The 25812-nt window shown below is 39.6% G+C and overlaps 1 protein-coding gene across 1 annotated transcript in view; it reads left to right on the plus strand.

The window, feature by feature from the left end:
* LOC309630725 (uncharacterized protein) overlaps nucleotides 1–16602 on the plus strand; it is a 99798-nt gene extending 83196 nt beyond the window's left edge. The window contains exon 5 of the mRNA XM_082396297.1: nucleotides 1692–16602. Coding sequence (XP_082252423.1) covers nucleotides 1692–1732 — 41 coding nt within the window. The 3' untranslated portion in view covers nucleotides 1733–16602. The remainder of the gene's footprint in view (nucleotides 1–1691) is intronic.
* The last annotated feature ends 9210 nt before the right edge of the window (nucleotides 16603–25812 follow it).

A 25812-nucleotide genomic window follows, 5' to 3' on the forward strand; every position in this document is an offset into this window, starting at 1 on the left:
CTCAGGTATATTGCTGCATGGTGGAGACAATATTATCAGTGTCTGCTCTTAGGTGAATCCCTCATTTATGTAAAAATGCTTATTGAGTGTTGTGGCTTGCACAATAATGGCCCCCAAAAGATGTCCTCGATGCAACCGCCAGAACCTGTGAATTTATTAGCATTACATGGCAAAAGGGACTTAATAGATGCAAGAAAGTTTGCTAATCAGCTGACCTTAAGTAGGGAGATTGTTGTGGATTATCCTGGGTGGCCTAATATAATCACATGGGCCCTTAAAGGTGGAAGAAGAAGGCAAAGGAGGGAGAAACGTGGCAGAAGAGACAGGAGAGATTCAAAGCATGAGAGGGACCTGACCCACGGCTACTGGCTTTGAAGATGAAAGAGGTTCTGATGCAGGGAATGCAGATGGCTTCTGGAAGCTGGGGAGGACCCTCATCTCACAGCCAGCAAACAAACAGGGATTCAGTCTTATAATCACAAGGCACTGAATTTGGCCAACAACCTGAGTGACCTTGGAAGTGGCTTCATCCCCTCAGCTTCCTGAGAGGAAGGCTGCTGGCACCTTTATTTCAGCGTGGGAGTCTCTAAGCCCAGGGCTCCAGTTGAGCCATGATGTTTCTGGACCTTGGACCCACAGAACTTTGATTGTTTTAAACTGCTAACTTTGTGGGAATATGTTCCCATGACAAAGGAAACTAATATAAGGATTTACATTGTCCCAGGAACTCTGCTGGGTCCCGGGAATAGAGCTGCGAGCTGCCCAGATTGCCGACTGGGAAACAGGTTCAGCCAGGTCCAGAGATCAGCAGAGGCCATTTCTTTTTCAATCCTGTTTATCAGGTGTCCCCGAAGCAAATTGCTTGCCAGTTTGTGCCTCAGTCTCTACAGCTGTCAGACAGTCATCATTGCATAGGGCTTTTCTCTGGAACTGAGGTGTAAACACTGTGAGACATTTTCCATATGGTCCTTGGGTGACCTGTGAAAACTCGGCTGCCTCCTGACACTGAAATGCTGGTCTTCTCCCAAGATGCGGCTGTGCCCCTATGCCCGTAGATGGGGTTTGGAAGGACGATGCCTCCAGCTCAGGGAGAACACTTATTTGATGGGATAATTAAATCAGTTGCCCAAATTAGTTTTTAAAATAGATCTCCATGTGTGTCTTTTCTTACTTTGGCCCTTTTTGTAGTTCTTTAGACAATGGTAATTATCAGATGAAGGAAAGAATTAAAATGGAAAAGACAACAGAAAGGTTCTCACTGTACTGATCTCAGACAAATTTGAGATCATCAAACAATTGGTTGCAACAAACCAAGGTCACATGCAAACAAACGCAATTATCTAAAAACACAAAATACTGCCCTCAGCAAACAACCGTAAGAACTGAACAAATATTTAGATTTGCCAGCATCTGTTGAAAATCTGTATGAAATGTCTCCAGTAAACTGAACAATGCTTAAGAAACACTTGGGCTAAATAACCTAAGAAATTATTCATACTTACTAAAGAATTACATAAATCCAAGCCACACTTGCCGGAATATAATCCTATATGGAGAAGTTACCTCCAGGGATAAGCTTTTCCTGACCATCTCATCTGATTTATTGCACTATTTATTTTCTTTAGAGCACTTAACAGTGTTTGACATTATCTTTTATAAGTGTTCTGTTTATTGTCTCTTTTGCTTTTTAGAATGTGAGCTCCATGAGGGCAGGAACTTGTCCATCAGTTGAGATGCCATTCATACAACTGCTGGTACCTAACCTGATTTTTTTCTGAGAAATCCCCAACCTTTCTCTACCCACGTATTTTCAAAGAGCAGAAGCTACCTTGGGCTCCCATCTTGAAGCCTGTGCACACATGGCCAAAACCAATCAGCACATTCCATCCCACTGGCTCGAAAGATTGCTTTGTTATGAGTACAACCAGTCATGCTTATCAGGATGAATGTGATCCAACTTGTGTGGGACTTGTGTTTGAGCTTTTCTGCTGAGCCTCAAGCATGAGAGAATTTGGGGGCTGGAGGTGCTGCTGCCATCCTACCTCTTCACTGAGTTTATCAGAATGGATGAAAGGCTGAGCCCAGAAATAGAAAAAAAGAGACCTTGATAGCATAATGTGGACCCTATGTCCTGTCATGTCCAATTCAGCACAGCCATGGAATTTTCACTCACATGGACCAATAAATATCTTTCTCAAAACAAAGAGCCTCAAAGTGAATTCTAATCGATAATCCAGATAAATCAGAGAAGCATGAAGAACTGTGGAATAATTACCTTGTTAATCTGGGCACAGAGTTTCTATTTGTGTTGATGGGAGTGTTTACCAGCCAGTCATGGTTCCGTGTCTTAGGGTCAAGACAGGTGAAACAATATAGTATATTGGCTACTTCCTGAAATAGCAAGTAAAATCTCTGACTCGTGGCTTTGGAAACTGTATAACATTTCTATTGTACCCACGCTGGCAGCTCTAAACCAGTTAGGTAAGAACTTTCTGCTCTACATATTGAATGTCATCAACCTTAATGCAAATTATTGGGGAGGTATTAATAGTTTTGTTTGAGTTCATATGATATTTTAAATTTTTGTTACTATTTCTTATGTATTCAGGTTGCTATGGGATGGCCAATGGATGGAATTTATAAAAGCAAAAACAAAAGTGAAAAGCCCTGAACATAGTTATTTCATAAATGTCCTCTTAAGGAAGATTGATTGTTGTATCATCATGAGAGAGACCAGACAGCTGCATTGCTGTGTACATTGGTGGGGGGGGGGGGGTAGGGGACCCAGTAATCCAACTGGTGCTGTATCTCAACATGTGGCTCAGTGAGTTGTTTTTACTAAAGGTTTTAATGTGAAGAAAAAGGAGAAAGAGGAGAAACAGCTCATCTAGGGAGTTACGTAGCAGCAAAAGAGAAGACTTGGAAGAATCTTGAAACACCAGAAGGAAAGTCAAGAATTAATCATTAGTCCGCTCTTGAACATCCACTAGGTACGTACTGAAATTTTAGATATTTATTAGTAAAGACTTTTTGGTTGAGTCTTAGATGGGAACAAGATAAATTATTTGGAAGGCCAGGCCTAGATGATGTTGAAAAACACAAAGGAGAAAAGCAGAGATATTGTAGGGATGGACATTTAGGATATACTGCCAAAGGTATGTCCTGAACCGAGTGCTTCAGTCCCTCAGGGGGATCTTGGCAAACACCACAGAATGCCCCACAAGTACCCTCTGCAAATGTCCAAAATTACTTCACACGAAATCCACGTGTGATCCAGAAGGCCCACTAGACAGGGAAAGGTGAGGTTTCAGAGGATTGGCTAAACATCTCAGCAAGAGTTGGAGACCTGGGTCCAGGAAGACCCATTTTTTTCTCTTCTATTTAGACAAACACCTCAGTGAGAGGATCAAAAGACATGAATGTACTAAATCAAGAATTACAATATCAAGACTGACAACATTGAACCAGAAAATGACTGACCTGGTATTGTTAAATCTTGTATTTTTCCTTGAGTTGCATGTACTCTGCCTGCAACAAATGAAAAAAAAGTATTTCAAATTTAGACCAAATAACCTGACATTCTGGTTGTTAGATCTTACTGGACCATGCACAATCATGTATTAGATAAAACTATTTTAAAAAATGTATCTAAATATATTAAATGTATCAAGTGGCCTGAGTCCTGATTTTAGGTGAAGCCCATATCTGTTGGACTTTTGCTGGGTAGCTTCTCTCTACCCCCTCTTGTTCTTCTTGAGCCATGTTAAAGCCAGAACATTTCGAAACTTCAGAATGTGGGTTATGGAATGTCTTTTCTTACCTTTTATTTTAAATTCCTTCTGGCACATCTTTATACATTCTTCCTAATTTCTGAAAGATTACTATCCCCTAAGCAGATCTTTAACTTGTAGCATGATTCTAGCCTGGAAAGAGTCTTTTTCCTTTTAAATTTGAGATAGACTTGTGATCTGCTTTCATCAATGAAAGGGAAGCAAGTGACGCTGTTCTAGGCTTAGCCCTTAAGAAGTATAGCAGCTTCTCCTACTCCTCTCCTGGAGTACAGCTGCCATGCTGTAAGGAGCCCAAGCAAGGCTATGGAGCGATTGACCACCATGTGGAGAGGGACCTTGGAGAATGAGAGTCAACCGTAGATGTTCCTGTTCCAAGTGTGCCCCTGCTGAGTGCTGCTACCTGAGTGACCTCAGCTACTGCCACGCTCATGCAACAGCAGGACTGCCCTGATGAACCCAGGTGACCCATGTCATTATGAGAAATTTTTAAAAAAATGTTGTTTTAAGCTAGTTAATTTTGGGGTGGTATGTTACACAATAATAAACAACTGAAATAGAAAGACAAGTCAATGTATAATTTCAATTCCAATAATATTGGCTCTAAAAGAAATAATCAATAGAACATAAGTCGATATCAACACTTATCTGGAGAAGTCAGAAAAGGCTCCCGAGGAGAAATGGTGCTTGACTTGAATTTTGAAGAGTGAATCAGAGTTTCTGGGCAGAAGAGCAAGAAACAGTCTTTTAGATGAAATAGGTCGCCTGAAAGATGACTTGGAGGCCTAAAATAACAGGACATCCTCAAGGGAGCAGATAACCTAATGCTGACAAGGGTTTACTCTAGATAGCAACTCTGTGTAACATTAGGAGGAAAGATGACAGTGATCTCACACTTTTCCTTCTTTTGTATCATTTTGTCAGGGGAGAAGACCCTGTAATTGATGCATTTCACCTACTTACATTCTACAGAGCCAAATGTTTTCTCAAGTACTAATGAGACAAAAAGAGCCGCTTTTGTTGAAAGCCATCCTCTGATCCTCTTTCACTATCCTCGCTAAATGATTAATTCATTCCAGAAACAAAACAAAGACACAGTCATACTATAAACATTAATTCCTCAAGAAATCCATCTATAGACCACCTGGGAGGCTCTTGGGGACCACCAGTCAGGACTGGTCTGGGCAAGATTATGACGTGGTTGGAATTTATCTTGGTGTTCCCGGACTCCCATCTCTGTGTCTTCAAATCTGGTGTCTTGGTAGCACCAGGCTCTCATGTCTATGAAAATCTGCTTCCCAGAAAGGGTCAGATACACATGTTCTTACTTAGAAGTATGACCCCAGAAAGAGGGGTGTTGCCACTCTTCAGGAGGGATTGATTAACCACCATGTCTAGTTTACTTCTTAGAAGACAAGGATTTAAGCTAAAGGAATGATTCTGTGATGGTGGAATTTTTAAAAAGTGAGAAATTCAGGGTGAAAGAATTTGGAGATGGGGGGAGGGAACAGAACACACTGCCTTCTCAATATCTCTATAATCACATCTTGTTAAGAGTCTGTCTATGCCTCTCATAGCCAATCCATTCAAGGAGTTATTGAAAGAAATCTGCTATGTTCAAGCACAAGGCTAAGTGCTATAGAGAATATAATGGTTAAAAAGAGTCCTTGGCCTCAAGGAGCTCACAGTCTAGTAAAAGAGATAAGAATTGACAATGGATAACAATAAAGTAAGGCAGAATTAATCATAGATTAAAATATATAGAAAGTACTATGAGGGAACTAACCCCTCCCCACCCCCCCAAAAGAAATGGCTATTTCTAAATGGTGAAAATCTTGAAAGTGAAGTATGCTTAGGTGTGGAGGAAGCAGAAGGGCAAGAGGAAATGTGTAGTTGATGTTTTTGGTCCTATATTTGAAGCATTAGAAAACGGAGACTCGTGAAATTAAATAACCTCCCAAGGTAACCTAGCTAGTGACTGGTGTGGCTGGAGATCCAGGTGAGTGAAGGCAAGTAGTGGGCAGTGGTATAAGGGTCACACTTTCATTCTGTGCTAAGGAATTTAGTTTAATATTCTGGAAGTAAGGGGAGCCATTGAAGGTCTCTTGTTTGTTTGTGGAGTGGAGTGTGGATGAAATATGATATGATACGTATTTAAGATAATTTCTCTGCTATCATGAAGGATGGATTAGAAAGGAAAGAGATTGCAGGTAAGGGGACATATTACAATGATTTATCCATCCATTTATCTACCTGTTCAAAAAAATTTAATCAGTATCTACTCTTTGCCAGGCATTACAAAAATCTATTGCAATAACTGAGGTAAAAGAGCGTGAGACACGGAGAGTGAGTTAGGAAGGTGGCAGCAGGGAATGGGACCATCCTTCTGATATCTTCCCTTTGGTATTTTTCTCAAATGCCAGGCATGGCACTTCCACAGCTGTCCAAGCTGGCTCTCTGCACATAGGAACAAGCTGGCTGCCAGAAGTCAGAGTGTGGGTAATGGTGAGGCACTGGGAGGGGCCTTTGGTCTCTGGCAGCCAGCACTGGATGGAAATGGAGATTCTGAACCCAGAGCTTCTCCTCTGAAGCCCAGAGGGAACAGAAGCTTCTACAAACCTCTCCACCTCACTATGCCCCCTCTCTAATAAGACCCTATAATTGTCTCTGAATATTGTGTTCCCAGACTCTCTCTCTCTGCAGAATTATAGGGACCTGGGATTTGAACTGGGGACCAGAGAATGAGGTCCAATGCTTCTCTGCAAATTACAGAGAATAAATATCTAAATATAAAAATTAACCACAAAACTTCTAAACCACAGATGCAAATGATATCAGCCTCTGGCAGCCTTTGGAAATGTTCTCTCTCCAGTAGTGCTAACCTGGGAATGTGGACAAAAAATCAGGATGGTGTTGATCAAAGGGTGTATCCCAGCTGCAGTTACAAATATCCATTATGACCTCGTGATCAGTAACAGTGATAGAAAATATAGGTATTTTCTTTTTTACTTGTTACATGTGTATTATCTACTTTCATCTTCTCTCTCTCCCCTGCCTCTTACTATTTTACAGGAGGTTTGTTGGAGGTTAACTTTACAAATTAGTGATTAGGTAAAAGTATATCCAGAAAAGACCTTGACTGAAATTGAGGGGTAACTGGCATAGCACAGAAATGGATGCAAAGCCTCTCAGGACTTTCTGTCTCCTCATTTGGGGAAGAGGGTGAGAGTGTCTTTGTAGGAAAACGGTCGTATCTTGGCAGACTGAAGCATAGACTTGTTTTTATTGTGGTATGGAAGTTCAAATAACTGTAGAGGACATGTATGGCGGCGGAGAACCAGAGGTGTGGATGGTGTCAGATTGTAGCTACTGTCTCTAAGCCCTCAACCCACATTTTTATCCTCTGTTAGGTGGTGCTGGAGCTGGGACCATACAAACCATATTTCTGTTTTGCCAGCTGGTTCTTTGTTATGCTGTGCTAACACGGGACACTAGGGACCGGTTGCAAGTCTGGAGGAGAAAGAAGAGAATGCTTCTTCCTTTATGCTTCTAGTTTCTGCGAGGGTGACCCTAGCAATGCTTCTTAATTTAGTAGTGACAGGGTTTTCCTGTGGCAGCTGGTGAGTCCAATTTGCAGCTTTTCCAACTTTGCAGCTTTGCTAGAACCATCCTCATTTACCCCTTAAGGACAAGAGTACCTGATGGACGGTGACTTTTCCTCAGAGGTCTGTGCCCCTTCTATAGGGCTCCTTGCCAAGATTCTAGAAGTTTAATAATTTTATTTCAGAATTCCAACTTTTGTTCTCCCAGTCCTAGGGGTGGTAGCTGCTTCCTGCAGTTGTTACCTCTGTGATACTTTAGTGTTCTTTTTCTGGCTTTTCAGTTATGGAGGTAGATGAAGAGTATCTAGGAGATAAAGATCCTCTGGAAATATGAGTAGAGATTTTCTATGTAAGAAAAGAACGGATGGTGACCCAAATGGGAAGGAAATCCAAGGAAGAGGGGATAGATGTATACGTGTAGCTGATTCACCTTGCTGTACAGCAGAAACTAACACAACATTGTAAAACAACTATACTCCAATAAAAAAAAAGAAAAAAAAGAAAAGAACTGAGACTCAAATATAAATCTTTTGGTCCCCTCAGTTTCCGCAGTTGCAAAGGAGCCAGCTACCTGTGATATTCCCAAAAAGCATCTCTTAGCAAGACAGATTTGGTTGATGTCTTATTTTGGCTGATGTCACTGCTTACCTACTTCATTTTTATAATTAAACTCTTTCTGCTCAAGTAACCTTGGCAAACTGTCTCCTGATCAGACCCTGACTGATAGAGTGGTTAATAAGGCTCTGTTATAGACAGATCAGCTTCAGACAGGGCATCGGCAATCTAAAATTCTAAACCCACCACCTGTGATTTACTAACTGAGTGCACGGATGAGTGACACGGAATAAATGAGGAGGAATAAATGAGGAGGATGGAATCTGCTCTGGCCTTTTCATAAGGTTCCTGTGGGAACTGAATACAATCATGTATAGAGCAGTGCTTGGTCAATTGTAAGGAGCTGAACATGTTTCAGGGATTATGATCACAAAAGCTGAAGACAGTCAAGTGAAGGCATCGACCTTCTCTGTCCCACTAAGAGATGCTTATTGGTAGCTTTTCAGGTAGCTGGCTCCTTTGCAGCTAATGGAAACTGAGAGGACCAAGAGGTCCATAGATGAGTCTCAGTGCTTTTTTTAGATAGAAAATCTCTACTCATATTGCCAAATGAACCTCATCTCTTCCCAATTGCTACATTCAAATGTTACCCATGTTCTATTTTAGTCTTGCCCAGTTATGAGAAAAATGTCAACATTATTACTGTTGCTATTTTGCTTTTCTATTTTAGATTAAGTTTGGTCCTCTTATCCTATAAAGCATGCTGGATTTTCTTGCTATAGAGTCTGGGTTCTAATTACATTTCTGCCTTTTGCTAACTATAAGCCAGTGATTTTACCCTTCCTGGTCTCAATTCCCTCATCTGCTAATTGGAAAAATGTTTTGTACTATCTCTCTCACAGGGCTTTTAAGTCTCATATAAAAGTGCTTTGTAAATTCAAAAGTGTTGTAAGGGATGTTGCTATTATTTCTGGTAGTGTTCGTGGTAGTAGGAGTTTAGTATTGTTTAAAGAGGATCCTGTAAGCCGTGTCTGGAAATAGCACCTTATAAATTAGCATTAAAATTTGTTGTTTCAAACCCTTTCCGTTAATGTACATTAAATATATGCTAGTAAAATACACTGTATTGAATTTCAACAAAGCGTTAGTTCCTGGAACAAGATCAGACACTTCAATATATTTCCAGGCAGTTTTGATCTCATGAATTTGTCCTAATACTGCAACCACTTGCTCGTGTCTGAAAGAGTGATTACATAGAAGAAACCCTCACACATCAAGAAAGGAAAGACTGACAAATGAATACTCAAAGATTTCAGAACCAGGAACAATTGATTCCAAGGTTTTAAATATCAGAGATGTATACTGTACACTGGAAGTGACATGCATGATCGAGCTGTTGAACAGTAGCTAGGAAAATACCACAGACAAAATTATTTCTCTGATGGTCTCCAAAATAAATGTTCACCAACTAAGGCTTACTCGCCGTACGTTTTTCTTTTGGCTACTGTTTTCAGCTGCTTCCAGACACAAGAGGGAAAAGGAGGATGGAGTCAATTGCCTGCAGAATTCATGCTAAGAAGCGGTAAAGGTCCATTACATATTTATTACTTCATATGAAATCAGTTATGTCTGACTTATTTGTGTTGGCTGTCTATAGTGATTGGATTCATTGTGTAATTGCTAAACAGTTGAAAGAGGGAAGGATATTGTTCACTTAAGAAACAATGGAGACCTGAGTTGCCTGTGTGTCCGTGTTGCTTGCATTTACACTATAAAACTAATCTGATTTAATAAGACAATCGAAGCAACGCCTGCCGAAATAACACAAATGAAATGCTTAACAGTTATTGAGTCTCAAAATCATATACCAGGCTGTTTCGTGATCGAAAAGGCATATGTTCGTACATAGAAACGAAGGCAAATCACCACTCCCTTACAGTGAATCTCTGGATGTCTATCCAACTGTGAAACTGTGAAGATCATAAGAAGAAGTAATTTTAGCTTTTTATTAGATTTTTCCCTACATAGATTAGAAATGGTTTACGATCTCCCTACATCTCTCCCAAATCATTCTCTACCTTGAAAAGAATGTCTTTATTGAAGGCTACTATTTCACGGCAGGGTTTTCTGTCACTCAGAACTTCAGAGTTAGACTTCTTGAAATCATTACAATGCCAGGGACTCACAAAACTCTTATCTGTGTCTGTAAAGCATAAAACTGTTCAAACATGATGGCTGTTTAGATATTTTACTTCCAGGCCATACCTGGTTTTCTAGTGAGTTAGCTCCTTTTCCAGTGGCCTTGATTTAGCTTGGGGATATGATTTTGTCACACAGCATATAACTTATGAACAGAGGACACCTGATGTGCGTACCATTGTGTCTCAGAGGGTTGAACGAACTCCCTGATGAAGGCATGGTTGTCTCCAGACACGGGGTGGGGTTGGGGGTGGGGACATCAATGCTGGCTTGTGCCCAGCCCACTGGGTCACTGCTGGAACTGGCTGGTCTGAAGTAGGGTCCTAACAAGATGTTGACTCAATGATATGGCTCATTGGGCCACATTTTGTGTTTTTATCCACTCTAAGGGAGAAAGGCAAGTCTTATATACTGATTAGGTGGCAACGTTCCTAACTGCTGTTTATCAGTGAACAGTCACACCTTTAAAAGTCCTCAGTGCACTTGCAGATCCTCCCACATTTCCCTTTCATGCTGGAAGGAATTTCACCTCTAATCCTAACAAGCACCTTCACCCCACTTTATCAAAGAGCAGTGCAAGTCCCAGAGAGAATAACTGATTTAGATCTCCTGGAAGAGCCAGGTATTTTGGCCCTAAGTCTACTGCTTATAGACTTTTCCAGCAATAGTGAGGTGATAAAAACAGAATGGCTATCTTTACCCTTTGAGATTTCTGAAATCCTTATTCTTCATTCCTTGTAGATGGAAATGAGTCATGTCAAATTAACAATGACTTCAAATATTTCCCTGGAAGAACTTTTTATGGGAGAAGGAGGTTATATGGTATCTATCATTGTGGACTTAATTACCCTAAATCTTAATAACTTTAAACAAACCACACTTATTATCTCACAGTTTGTATGGTGGGTTGAGAATCTAAGAGAACTAAGCTGGGTTCTCTGCTTTTGGGGTATCTCACAATCAAGGCGTTGGCCAGGACTGTGGTTTAAGCCAAAGGCTCGACTGGGGAAGGATCTACTTCTAAGCTGGCTCACATGGTTGTTGGAGGACTTAGTACTTAGTGGGCTGTTAGACTGAGGGCTGTAGGTCCTCACCGGCCATTGGCTGGAGGCACCTCTCAGTTCCTTGACACATGGGTCTCTTCAACATGACAGTTCTCTTCATGAAGGGCAGAAAGCTAAGAAGGCAAGAGAAAGAGAGAATGCTAGCAAAACACAGGTAACAGTCCTCTATTACATAATCTCAGAAATGACCTCGCATCACTTTTGCCATGTTCCTTATTCATATTGATTAGAAGCAAGTCCATTCTCAAGGGGAGGGGAGTGCACAAGGGCATGAATATCAGGAAGAAAGAAATATTGGGAGGCACTTAAAAGATTGTCCCCCACAGAAGTGTTGTCCTATCTGTCACATATTTAATGCATATAAAAGCTCATTTATTTTGGTTTGCTAGAGTTCATCACAATGTACTGAAATAGCTTTAGTTCATGTCATCACCACTAAAATACAGATGGAAATAAAGAGTGGATAATCCCCCTTTGCCTCCTTCACTCTCCTCAATTTCTATCCCCCCAACTTTGAGGTACACCAAGGGAAACCGTGCTCATAGGAAGTGCTTCAGGATCTTCAATGTTCTTCTAGATCAAGAGCCTAGAGAGGTAACCATGGAGTGGCTACATGGGGAGTTTGGTATTGAAGGACTTGGGTGTGAATCCTGGTTCTGCTTCTCAGTAGCTGTGGATCTTGAATAATATTACTCTGAAACTGCTTCCTCATCTGTAAAATGGGACTAATAATCCCTGCATACCAGGTTGTTGGGAGCATTCAGCCAGATATCGTACACAAAGGGGAACCTGCCCCAATTCTGGCCCTAGAGAAAGGACCACAGCAGATGGACACTCTTTCCCCTCTTCCTTTTCTAATAATAGAGGACTCTGTAGGAAAAGTCAGGACAAGATTTTGTTTCCACAGTAGGCCTCTTTGAACTTGAGAGTTGTCATACAACTTAATATTTGGGATCATTTAGTCTACTTGATCTTTATATTTGTGTAAATTAGGGTCAAGAGCTGTATCTACCCCAGAGGATTTTTGTGATGTTTAAGAAACTTAATGTACGTTAAACTATTTAGCATAGTGTTTGCCATGTGATATACACTCAGTAAATGTCAGCTATTATTATAACAGTGTCTCGTCACAGAACACTTTGTAAAATTTATTTAAACTCTCTGTACCTTCATTTCCTCATCTGGAAAATGGGGAAATAACAGTAGCTACTTCTCAGGGTTGTCATTAAGGTTAATGAGTTAAAACATATAAAGTGCTTTAGACAGTGCCTGGCACATGGTAAGTGCTCAAAGTATGTAAACAAATATTAACTTTATTTTTATTAGTGTTTGATCAGTGTTTGTTTCTGCTCTAGAAGACTCTTACCTAGTATAAATGTTTAATACAAGATTTTCATATTACATTATATAACATACATAATATATTACTTATAGAATATATATTAAATTACTATTATTATAATCTGTATTATATCGTGGTGTTCTTGAGAGGTTCAAGGAAATGATGATGTTTCAGAAATTGTTAAAGTTCCAGCATAGATTTGCTAACACTTATTTAAAAGGTAAAAATGGTCCCCTAAGTATTATAGAACGCATATTGGACCAACCTTTCTAAAGTGGACGATTGCTTAAATTTAAAATCATCAGCATTTATGTCACTCCCTTCCTCAGATAATTACAACAATTATATTGTGAAGCAGGACTGATGTGAGGGATATCACCATCCACCCAAGTCTCTACACATTAAAAAAAGAGAGGTTTGACTGAATTGCATGTCTTCTTAAAGCTTTATTATTATTTTTTAAGCATTGACCTGACATTTTGAATTCTCTCTCAGTAAAAACTTAGGAAAGTTCCCGTTAGTAATGACACAAATAAAGACCTTTTTTTATTTAAGGAAAAGAAAAATCCTGTAAAGTACAATGGCAAAAGGAAGAAAATTCTAACCCCACCTACCCACCTTTTTCTATCTCTGTCGACACAACCAAGAGCTTGATTTAGTTTCTGCACACACATACAGAGGAAGAACCAAGTGTAAGAACCAAATATTAAAAAAAACTTTTTTTTTTCTTTTTTTTGATGCCTTCCATGAGTACACATCACATGTGTGATAAGCCTGAGATCCCCAAAGACTGTATGTGAAATATACATTATAGTATCATATTCAAATGGCTTTTTTCCCCCATAGACTAATACTTTTCGTTCCAGGTACTCATTCTCTTTGCTTGGTTAGCAATTTGGTTACCAAAATGAGTGGACACACATGCTCTTTGATGTCAAGTTGACTTACTTTCCTCTTGAATAGTGGCTGCAAAAATTTATTCCCACTTTCAATGTATCAAATTCACCCATTGTCCTCAGAGAAGCAGGCCCGATTTCTTCCCTGGGAAGGAGTTCTCCTATAACATGGGACAGTCCAGGACAATGTGAAAAATTAGAGGTTTGAAACATCCAACAAAGGATATTCAGAGCACTGGTGAGAGAGAGAATGAGAGCAAGAGTGTGTTCATGAAAGGGAGAGAAAGAGAAAGAAAAATCCCTTTGTATACAGCCATTGAAATACAACTTCAAATACACTGTGTTTCTGGGAAGAAAGCCTCTGTAAAAAAAGTAGCATCCCTCCAGTAAGTTCTAAATTAAGTTAATAAAAACAAATCGAAGCAGAGGGCCAAGTCTGCTTTCTGGAGGCCACTGTGAGAATCGGACTCTGGCAACCTTTTCTGTGAGAAAAATTGGTTGATTGTGGGAATCTAATGATTTCTCTAGATTTATTTCTGCCTTGATATGTGGTGAATCAGGGTATCATATCACTCTTTCTCTCTTGTCTTCTCTCTCTTTAATCTTCCTTAAAAAGTTTTTCCTTTATCATCTCAAACTAAAACAAATAAAGTTCCCCAGTCTTCCTGCCTTTGGGGCCCAATAGCAAGTGAGTAGATTTGTCATGGGCCATTCAGTGCTCTTGAATTAGAGCAGAGCTGGGACTGCTCAGGTGTCTGTAATAGAGATAAAAGTGGGTTGTCCAGCTCAAAAAAGAATCTGTTTTTCTTTGCACCTCAGGAAAGGTCAAATAGAATTAAATTTTTTCAGTTGACCAGAACAAAGATAGATGACTTGATTTTCAGTGCAAATTTGGTTATGTCAAACCAAGTAGCACCAGAAATATAATCGATTAACCTCTGGAGAGTCAATGGCATATTTCATTTCACTCCCTTTGGTGTCACTGTGGGCACTGCGCTGTCTTTCAGGATGATGGATTTACAGGGATTCTCAAATGTCTATTAATGCCCTTCACCCACTTTACTGAGATCAGTCATCTGAACAAATGGTTTGAAGGTTTTGTATGAAGATGCTATAAAAAGAGTCATTGGTTTCTCTTGTTTGTAACAGTTATTATGTATATAGGTTAAGAGGAGATTAGAATTCAAGAATTGATGTCATTGAAAATGAGAGCCATATTTGAATTATCTGGAGAGTTTAAACAGAGATGTCTCGTTTGAAGAGGATCTTTATTTTCCTACATACTTCTCTGGAAGTACATTTTATTTTAATTTTCCTCCTACATGTTTTATTTTAAATATTTCTACATGCTGTGAAAGTTATAAAAATCCCCAGTTTTCTGTACCTAATCACAATGGGGTTGATAAGAAGGAATATGTGAGAATAAGAGCACAATGGAGTGTTTGGAGAGAATAATGATCCTCATGGAAAGCAGTGGTAGTTTTCAATGTTCTTACCTAGAGTTGGTGAGGGGGCAGCAAGGAGTGTGCGAGCTGCTATAATCTTCTGTAAAACAGAACCGGACATTGGCTGAAAACTGCATGCTTCATTTCCAATGGAAATAACAAATAAAATGTATGAGATACATATGTATACATTTAACAATCTTCTATTGAGAGATTGCTATGTATTAGGGACTGTGGTAGTTAAAATGATCATTTTGGACAGTCTACCCTGAACACCGTGTGTGGGATGGGGACAGATGATCACAGAAACTGTGATACAATGTGATAAACCTAAATGCTGGACAAGAATTGTAAACCATACACTATGGGGGAAGACAGAAAGGGATGGATTGATCTACTAAGGATGAGGAAGAGGAAGAAGGGAGTTAAGTGAAGAAGACCTCACTAAGGAGGTGAAAGCATGAGCCTTGAGACATGAACAAGATTTAGGGTTTTTAAGAAAAAGGGTAAAAAATGAAGGAGAAGGTTAAGAAGAGGAGAGGAGGCTGTGGGTAATAAGTTCATTCATTCAACAAATATATATTTAGTGCCGATCATATGCCAGGCATTGTTCTAGCATTCCAGCTGGTAGTGTTCTCTGGGTATGTTCCTTGAGAAACCTAGTGGGGAGATAATGAATGAGATAAATAATGCTAAATGATAAGGAGAAAAAGTAAAGCAGGGAGAGGAATAGGAAGTCTGGAGGGAGGGTGGGACTTTTAGGTGGGTGGCCAAGAATGTTTTCCCTGAGAACCGAAGTGCTGAGTAGCAACCTGAAGGGAATAAAGAAGCAAGCCTGTGCCTCCTGGGGAAAGAACATTCTAGACAGAAGGAACAGCAAAGGCCCCAAGGTGAGAACAGGTCTGGGTGGAGCTCGGGGGCTGCTGAGGCTGGAGCAAAGAGGAGTGAGGGCAGAGCTTTGGGGGAAGGAGCTTTGAAATTGAGGCAGGACATGGGTCTTTCCTCTGAGTGAGAAGGGAAGATGCTGGAAGGTTTTGAGCAGAGGTGTGACATGATCTGACATGATTTCATAGGATCTCCCTAGCTGCTGCATTGAAAACTTCCATTTTTGTACCACTTTACAGTTGTAAAGTGCTTTTACACATCACAACACACAACTCCACATTCCCCCAGTGAAGGAACGAAAGCTGAGAGAAGTGAAAATAACTTGCCTGAAATCTTAAAGATAATGATGAGTTGTGCCAGAATCAACCACTCTCGGCAGGATCTAAGTTGGAACTGTTTCCATCACATCCCACTGTCCCCATGGTTGTAAGAGACACATAGAGACATGCAGGGAAAAGGGAAACTTCAAAATTCTCACTTTATTTCATTTCTCTTTCTCTCCTTTTCTTCTCTCTTTCAACAAAAAAAAAACCCACTCTTTTTATAAAGTTGAAGTCCCCACCCCCTACTTCGAATGCTGTTTTGGTGAAATGTGGTGTCTGAATAATTGGTTGTGTGAGATCAAGCTCTGAATCATAGATGAAGATGCTCAATTTATTGACACATAAGCATTTAGCTCTTTTTAGAAATAGGTTGGGGGCTGGAGCAGGTCATGACTTTCAGTCTCAGAAAGTAATTCCAGCACAATCAGGTAGATCCAGCTGGCTGCTCAGGATTTTGGTAGTGTAAATCCAATCACCAAGTTAAGGATAGATGGTGTATGTGTGTGTGTGTGTGTGTGTGTGTGTATGTGTGTTAAATTTCTTCCCATCTACTGCCTAGCTGACTGTGCTATTGCATTCAAAGGGGAAAGTGTATGTGGGCAATGGATCATGTTTCCAATTCTCTCATGTCTTCACCAGAAATATTTCCCAGATTCTGGAAAAAATTTGTTATTTTTAATGTTCAATGCTTTTATGAATTTTTACCTTTCTTGGAGGGATTTGTGTTAGCGTTGTTATATAGAGATAGCTAGAATGGCCTCATTTTTAGTTCTTTAGTTGAAATGTATGAAATACAATTAATGTACTTAAATCTTGATGAATGTTTACAGAAATAAAGCTGTGTAACCACTACCCAGACCAAGATGTACAACTTTTCCAGCACCCTAAACGGCTCGCATGTGCTGTTTCTCATTGACTGACCCTATTTTAACTCAAAAGCTTATCTGTGGTTTTGGCCATATCTTTGACCTTCCATTTTGGCTTGTCTTTGGCAAAAATTCACTCCTGGTCCAAGATTGAATAGGTTGTGATTGTATGGTTATTATAAATGTATCTTAGAAACATCTTTTTTTGATGAAATATGTAAGAAAACACTAATTACATTTTGCTTGTTATCCATGTGTGTTAAAATAACTAAAGAAAGAGGATTTGGGGTCAAGTATCACTAAAATTTTTATTCAACCAAAAATATAACAATAAGCACTTGGAAACATAGTGCCAAACCCCAATTGCCTACTGTCCTCCCATTTATCATATGTTTGAAGCCCACAGAATTGAAGTACTTAATGGAGCCCTCTGTTAGGGAAAAAAAAAATCCTCCTCATCAGTTTTTTTTGTTGACATGGAATGCTTTACCTAGCCACAAGTAAAGTGCAGGAAGCTATTTTCAGCCATTTTTCATTTTATTCAAGTATTAAGTATAGAGGTAGATTATCAACCAGTGATCATATTTTCTATCTCTTCTTACTGAACGTTTAAACCTTTGTGTCATTTGATAATGTATGTTTACTTCACACATTACCCAGTTTCTCAATAAATTCACTTTTGAAATATGAACATGTTTCTAACATAAATTAGTTATAAAGATGGTTTTAGAGAGACTTATGGCAGTTGTTTTCAAATTAACGTGTATATTGTGTTGGCTTGTGTCTTAATCTCCACATTCAGGGCAAACACAGCACACACTAGTGGAAAAGAATGCTGTATTCTCAAGCCCCAGGTTTGACGTTTATTGGACTGACCTGAGAAACATGCTTATTCCTCAACCAGTCACTATGGCCAAGGGAATGAGCTACAGTGATTGGTCAGATTTGGGAACGGTGCCCATCCCTGGATGTGGAGGGATATAGGAGTTGGCTTACTCCAGAGACCATTTTAGAGAAAGAATGGAGAACAGTGGTTCCCAAAGGGAATCTGCTGTTCCCAGAAACAGGAGGAGTGTAGGAGTATGGGGCAAAAGACTCTTGGGCATGTTGGAGGTGGGGGAGAAGGGAATGAGTCTCAAGGTCGAAGTTCAGAGCAGGAAGTCCCATTTGTAAAGCTCGTATTTTCAGACCCATCTGGTTCTTAGAGTGACTTATGGGAAGTTGGAGAAGTGACCACATATCTGCAAACCTCCAAATATTTGACCTGCCCTGAAAAGTTGTGTGAATTTCCTATGATGTCTGTAAGCTGCCTATTTTAGGGCCTTTGGCAAAGAAGGTTGTTTCAAAATATACTTTCCTTTTCCATCCCCTTTGCCTTATAACTTCTCATTAGCATTCCTGAAAAGGACCAGAGTTAATTTGGTTGGAGATATTATCACAAAGTGGAGGATGGTTATTCTTGGCCAATATTAATTAATTTCATTTTTTTCACACTCTTTCAAACCATAATGGAAACTTGTCTTATTGAGAATTGACTGTACTCTTCCAATTCATTTATACTAAATATATACAGAGAGAGTATATACATGTGTAAGTTATTGACCAGTGATCATATTTACTACCTCTTCTTTACTGAACTTTTTAACATTTATATTTTTGATAATGTATATTTAATTCATCATATATATACTTATATACATGGTAAAAGTCAATTTCTTAAAGGACATTGGTAAATATGTTTTGTGCAATTTTTTTCATACTTAGTACCTAGTTTTGAAATTTTAGAATTTTTTTAATGTTCTTAAAAAATATTTGAATGTTCTGTTGGGTTCCAGATCTATTGTCACATAGTTGTGAACAAATAAACAAGCAAAGTCATGAGAGCGATGAACTAACCAGTTTCATTATCTTATGTAAGCTTGTCCCCAACAATCTGAATTCTGGTTTCCTGCTGAATCTTGTTTTCTCCTTGATCTTCTGGCATTTTCTGATGTAACAGATTCTTTTTCCTTACTAAGGGATGTGGTATTAATGAACTCAGGAGCAATGAGGATTATTTGGATTAAAGCTTATTTATCTTCTTTTCTAATTATAGAAATTATAGAAAGTGGCAGGGGGGTCAATAAAGTTTTCTTTCCTATTACTACATTATCTTTCTCATCTAGAATATCTTCTCAAGGTGAATTTTTTAAAGGGAGGGGGACTTACGGGGGAAGAGCTCTTACTGGGAAAAATTCATTGCCCTTATTTTTAATTCAACGCCCTTATAAGTGGGTTATATGCCTCCCTGAGCTCATCCTGCCAAGTTCTGCCCAGAGTCTCTTTGATCTGTTCTCACTGCCTTATATGGGTGTGGGAAGGATTAATTAATTAACACTTATAAAGAGCTTTGAAGATGAAAGTGCTTTGTTGGTGCCACCATCTTCTCTTGGCTTCCCCTGTCTCCAGATTTTACTATGCAGAGGTCTCTCCCCACCCCTCCCTGCCAAGGCAGAGACTATGTTTGGACTTGTAGGGATAGTTTACTGAACTTTCAAAGAAAGCAAGCCTAGGTTTTGCATTAGAGAATAAAACAGACCCAGTGGAAGCATTCTTTTTACTCCTGGACTTGCCAAAACATAGACATCCCATTTTAGGTCGAACTCCTTCAGATGTTTTTTTGAGGTGGTGGGCATTGTATGTCTTTAATGGATTTATATTTTCCAAACCTTTTTATAACCTCAAATAACCCTTCCACCATGAGACAATGTCCAAGTTAGTCATCTTCAGTAACATTTACTCCCCATCCCCACTTCCATCCCAGTGAACTAGAGGACTGGCCTCTGTCACACTCCCCTGGGACTGGCACTTCTCTCACTGTAGTTCAAGCCTCACTTTTCTTTCAGAATGGAATCTACGTTTCATAATGTCTCTGCTGACTTCTTCCTTAAACCACATAGAGAACACTATCGTGTCAATATTTTTCCAGTTTGAATGCCCTTCTCCTGCTAACATACTACCCAGAAAGTAGACTTCTCTTTGATGGGCTCTTGAACGTGGCTGATATCATAGATGCAGCCGCTGGGAATTCCCTGGCGGTCTTAGGGCTCTGCGCTTCCACTGACCTTGGCCCACGTTCGATCCCTGGTTGGGGAATTAAGATCCCCCAAGTCACGTGGTGCGGCCAAAAATAAAAAAAAAGATGCAGCCATAGACTCAGGACTGTCACGTGAGCATGGCCCTTCTACTGACAGTACCATGGCGTCTTCCCACCGGTACCTGTGAGTGCTAAGACCAACCTCAAATCCTAGCGGTCTACTACTGCCGTTTTTCGGTGATCTGAAACGGCTTTTTGTGACTAGAAGGGAAGGGGAAACTTTGTGAAAATTGCAAAGTCATGTAGAATCCAAATCACAGGAAGACTGTATTTCTTAATTTTCAGAGACAATGGCAATGATTTGTAAATAGATGCACAGCCAAATAAAATGTTGCTTTAGTAGATTCTGCCTTTATGGACGTGATTTCTTAGTTTGGGATTGCTAAGTGGTTGTTCAGGTTTGAGATTTTGCTTGTATGTTTTATTTGTTCCAAAATCGTATTTTTTAAAAAAACAATTTATTTCTCCTGTCCTTACATCATCTCATTATATTTCTGTTTTTTTGGTCTGGTTTAGAGTAGCTTTACAGAATAATGATGATGATAACGACCGTTTACAGAGCACGTGCAATATGCCAGGAACACTCCAGATACTTCTCTTCCAATATTTCATTTAATCCTCATTACAGTCCTCTGAAATAAATTTTACTATTCTCATTTGTCAGATGGAGAAATGGAGGCTCAGAGAGATCACTAATATGCCCAAGGTTATGGAGATTGTAAATGGCAAAGCTGGGATCTAAGCTTAGGCCAGAGTCTATCTAGATTTCATGCCCAGAGTCCATGCTCCAAATGACATTCCACCCTCTTTGGGACTGCATTTACTACAGCAAGAGAAAGTTAACTCTCCCCGGGTTCATAAAATGCATGAAGACCTTTACAATCTACCCAAAGGGTCATCTAACATGATGGAAATTCTTCAAAGATTTTCTAGCTGATTTTTCAGTCTGTTTGGATTGCACTGGGTACATACTGGCTGGCGTGACATTGAATAGCCCTCTAAACCCCTTTGGGCTTCAATGTCTTTACCTGTAAAATGGGGATAATGATAATACCTGCCTCAAGGGATTTTTGTGATGTGATTGCGTAGAGGAATGTGTAGTGAGCGGTGAGTTGCTGCATTTCATTAGGAAGCACCTACATTATTCTTGATGAGAGATTGTGAAACTCTGAACTAATGATAATTGAAAGGAACTGACATATTTGAGAGAAACTGCTTGGACAGGAGGACTGAGTGAAAAGGAGGACTTCAAAATACAGCAAGCCTGTGAGGTGGAGGTAATTTAACAGAGGCAGTGATCACAGGACGAGGAGCAGGCTTATCAGGGGAGATAAAGAGTTCAGTTTAGAGCATATTAGGTTTGAGGTGATGGGAGAATTTCTACGTGGAGATGTTTAGCAGAACTTTGCATCTGAAGTTTAGCCGAGAGGATGGAAGATTGAGTTAAAGATGTAGGCTTGGGAACCATTTGTAGAAAGGAGATATTTGAGATATCAGAGTGGATGAGACTGTCTAGAAGGAGGTTATAACATCAGAAGCAAATTCTGGATACACTGAAAGCCTACACTTAGGGCACAGGCATTCGAAGGGGATCCAGAGAGGGTTCCAAAAGGAAATGACAGAGATTGAAAAACCAGGGAATGAATTCCACCACAAAGAAGAAGAGGGTTACAAGTAAAGGTTGACATTAGCATTGAGCTCTGCAGAGGTTGACAAGGATTGCAGGGCTGTGATTTCTGCCATTAAGAGATTGTTGGAAACTTTTGAGAAAGTAGTTTTGGAAGAGTAGTTGGAAACAATGATGTTGTAAGGGGCTGCAGAATGGTTTAGTGTTGGGACACTGGCGCCAGTGAATGAACACTACTCAGACCAGTATCAAGTGAGATCTTGAGTGTGTCTTATCCATTCAGGTCCAAGAGGGCCCAAAATAGTTGCTTGATTGTCTTAGTATCTTGGGTTGAGTTCCACCAAAAGCTGACTCAGGCAAGGATTTGAGTACAAATAATTTATTTGGGAGATGATACCAGGAGGAACCGAAAGGGGAATGAGAACTTGAGACAGAGAAGGGAAGAAACCAACACAGGATGTTGTGATCAAATTACTGCTGTGACAAGTGGGGCCCATCCCTGATGGGGACATCTGGGAGACAATCTGGAGTACGTCTCGGACTTGCTCTTTTTGGGAGGTAAGGAGACTCAAGTATTTATCCTCCAACTCTTATCTATATTGACTGAGGGTTGTTTTCAGAGTGGCAACCCCTGACACCTCTGACCTGCCCCATACCTGCAGAGAGCATATCAAAAACAAACAAACAAACCAAGCCCCCCAAGCAAACATACAAAACCCCTCAGAGTCACAAGTGCTTGCAATTGGAGGCCACGTGCATGGTGAGTTCAGGGAGGAGTGGGCAGGGTCTGCTGCAATTAGGGATGGACTGGGCAGGGTGGAGACAGAGGAAAGGAAAGGAGTAAAGGGATTGATGTGTATTGAGTACCTAATATATACCAGACACCAGGTGCTTTAGTGTGTGTGTGTGTATTTCTGTCTCCTTTCATCCTCACAACTTTCACATGAAGAAACTGAAGTTCAGAGAGATGAAGTAACTTCACAAGGAGCAACAGGGACCCAATTCTTCCTTAGATCATCTAAATGCAAAGCCATTCCACACTCGGCAAGTAAACCCGGGGCGTTAATGGGGGCATAGTTGAAATAGTGACTCGTGGTGTGTTTGGACAGATCATCTCATCAAAATGATGCCCTTTGTTTCTGAATTTGTGCTTTCATGCCTTCCCTCATGTGGAAGGAGTAATTAATAGCTTGGTTTTTAAAAGGTCCCCTGCAGGCTTATAGCCTGTGCATGGAAATCAAAATAACTAAAAGAATAATGAATTGTGTTAACAAAGGATATTATTATCTCTTCTAATTATTTATGTTATTAGAAACTTGAATGTAAGATTTGCTATGATTATACTGTAATGCTGAAAATAGAAAGTGTTACGCCCATCCTGTCCCACTTGTTCCCTCCCTCCCTTCTCCTTGTCCTCTTCCTGGAGCTTCATCCTTTGCGTCTCCTACCTGTGCTCAGTGTCTTCAGATGCTGCCCTTCAGGGCTCTGACTGATAACACTCTGATGAACTCCACCCCGCCTGGTTGAAACCCTACCCCACTCTTTCTATTCATCGTTTTACCCCCTTTCCTTAAAGTCCCTTTCTGTATCTACTCAATTCATCATGCAGCTCAGGCAGTTGTGTTGTTTCTGGCTTTCTTCTGCCTTCCTTGATACCCTTCTCTTCTGTGCCCTAATCCGCAGGCTGTTGGCACCAACCCCAGCTAATCTGATAAAGATCATTCTGATGAATGCTCTCAAAGGGAGAGACCAGAGTATCAGGAGGCCCTTCAGACAAGCCCCTCCCTCTCAGGAAGTCTCTCTTTGGATGGTTGTATTCTGTTAATGATTTTAAAAACATAGGATATAAAAATAACAGCACAGAATCTTCTGAAAAAAAAAAAAGAATGGATATGAGCACCCTAATTCATCCCACCATCCTGACACACTAGCTGTTTTCTTTCTGCTTATTCCCTGTAAGTCTTCATTCTAGTATGGTGTTTCTATTTCTGCATTTTTAAACTTAGCTTTATTTCAGAATTATTTAAAATCTATTTCTACACAACCATCGTAATTGTCTGGTTTAATAACCAATTAATATTCCATTGTATTGGTGGCACCCTATTTAACAATTCTCTTCGTTAAGATAAGTTTTTCTTTCTCTAGGACAAAAGCCCAAAGTACAATTGCTGGGCTATGTGATAAATCTATCTTTCGTTTTAAAAGAAACTGCCAGACTATTTTCCAGAGGGGCTGTACCATTTTACATTCCCACTAGCAACGTGTGAGAGATCCACTTTCTCCACATCCTCCTCAGCACTTGGTATTTGTTATCAGCACAGTTTTAAGTTTTATTCATTCTAATAGGCTTGTCTGTGATAATCTCAGATTAAGCCTGTTGTTCTGTTGAATTTATTAATAGAGCCCCTTCCATCTTCATAAGGTATCGTTTCCTCAATGCAATATGGTTGCCCCAGTAAATCACGTTATAAGAGTAGCCACCTACTTTGTCTTTACTCACTAGAGTTACAGCTCTCTGTGGTTTTAATTTACATTTTCTTAATGGCTAGCAATGTTGAATATCTTTTCATGTGCTTTTTTTCCCCCAGTTTTATTGTGATATAATTGACATACAGCACTGTATAAATTTAAGGTGTACAGCATAATGATTTGACTTACAGACAGCAATAAACAATTACCACAATAAGTTTACTGAACCTCCATCATCTCAGATAGATACAAAATTAAACAGATAGAAAAAAACAATTTTCTCCTTGTGATGAGGGCTCTTAGGCTTTACTCTTAACTTGCATATATAACATACAGCAATATTAATTATATTTATCATGTTGTGCATTACATCCCTCGAAATTATTTATCTTATAATTGGAAATTTGTACATTTTGACCACCTTCATCCCATTCCCTCTTCCCCCTTCCCCCTGCCTCTGATAACCACAAATCTGATCTCTTTTCTATGAGTTTGTTTGTGGTTGGTTTGTTTTTGAAGTATAATTGACCCACAGTACTATGTTAGCTCCTGGCACACAATGGATTCAGTATTCCTGTATATTTCAAAATGATCACCATGGTAAGTCTAGTTATCACCTGTCACCATGCAAAGATATTTACATAATTATTGACAATATTCCCCACCTGATACATTTTATATCCATGACTCATTTATTTTGTAACTGGAAGTTTGTATCTCTCAACTTCCCTCTCCTATTTCTCTCATCTCCCCACTCCCCTCCCCTCTGGCAACCACCTGTTTGTTCTCTGTATCTATGAGTCAGTTTCTGTTTTGTTATGTTTGTTCACTTATTTTGTTCTTTAGATTCCACATATAAGTGAAGTCATACAGTATTTGGTTTTCTCTGACTTATTTCACTTAGCATAATACCCTCTATGTCTATCTACCCATTTTGTCACAAATGGCAATACTTCATTCTTTTTTTATAGCTGATATATATATATATAGAGAGAGATATATAGATATATATCTATATATATATATATCTCCCATCTCCTTTATCCATTCATCTATTGATGGGCACATAGGTTGTTTCCATACCTTGCCTATTGTAAATAATTCTGCAATGAACACTGGGGTGCATATATCTTTTCAAGATAGTGTTTCTGTTTTCTTTAGATAAATACCCAGAAATAGGATTGGTGGATCATATGATAGTTCTATTTTTAACTTTTTGAGGAACCTCCATACTGTTCTCCATAGCGGCTGCACCAATTTACATTCCCGCCAACAGTGCACGACGGTTCCCTTTTCTCCTCATCCTCCCCAACACTTGTTATATTTTGTCTTTTTGATCATTGCCATTCTGACAGGTGTGAGGTGATATCTTATTGTGGTTTTGATTTGCATTTCCCTGATGATTAGTGATGTTGAGTATCTTTTCATGTGTTGGTTGGCCATCTGTACGTCTTCTTCAGAAAAATGTCTATTCAGGTCCCCTCCCCATTTTTTAACTGGGTTGTTTTTTAAATTTTTTTTTGATGTTGAGTTGTATGAGTTTTTTGTATATTTTGGATATTAACCCCTTATTGGAATTTTTTCATTTGCAAATATCTTCTCCCATTCAATAGGT

This window comes from Balaenoptera borealis (assembly GCF_965194805.1).
Source record: "Balaenoptera borealis genome assembly, chromosome: 6".
NCBI classification, from domain to species: domain Eukaryota; kingdom Metazoa; phylum Chordata; class Mammalia; order Artiodactyla; family Balaenopteridae; genus Balaenoptera; species Balaenoptera borealis.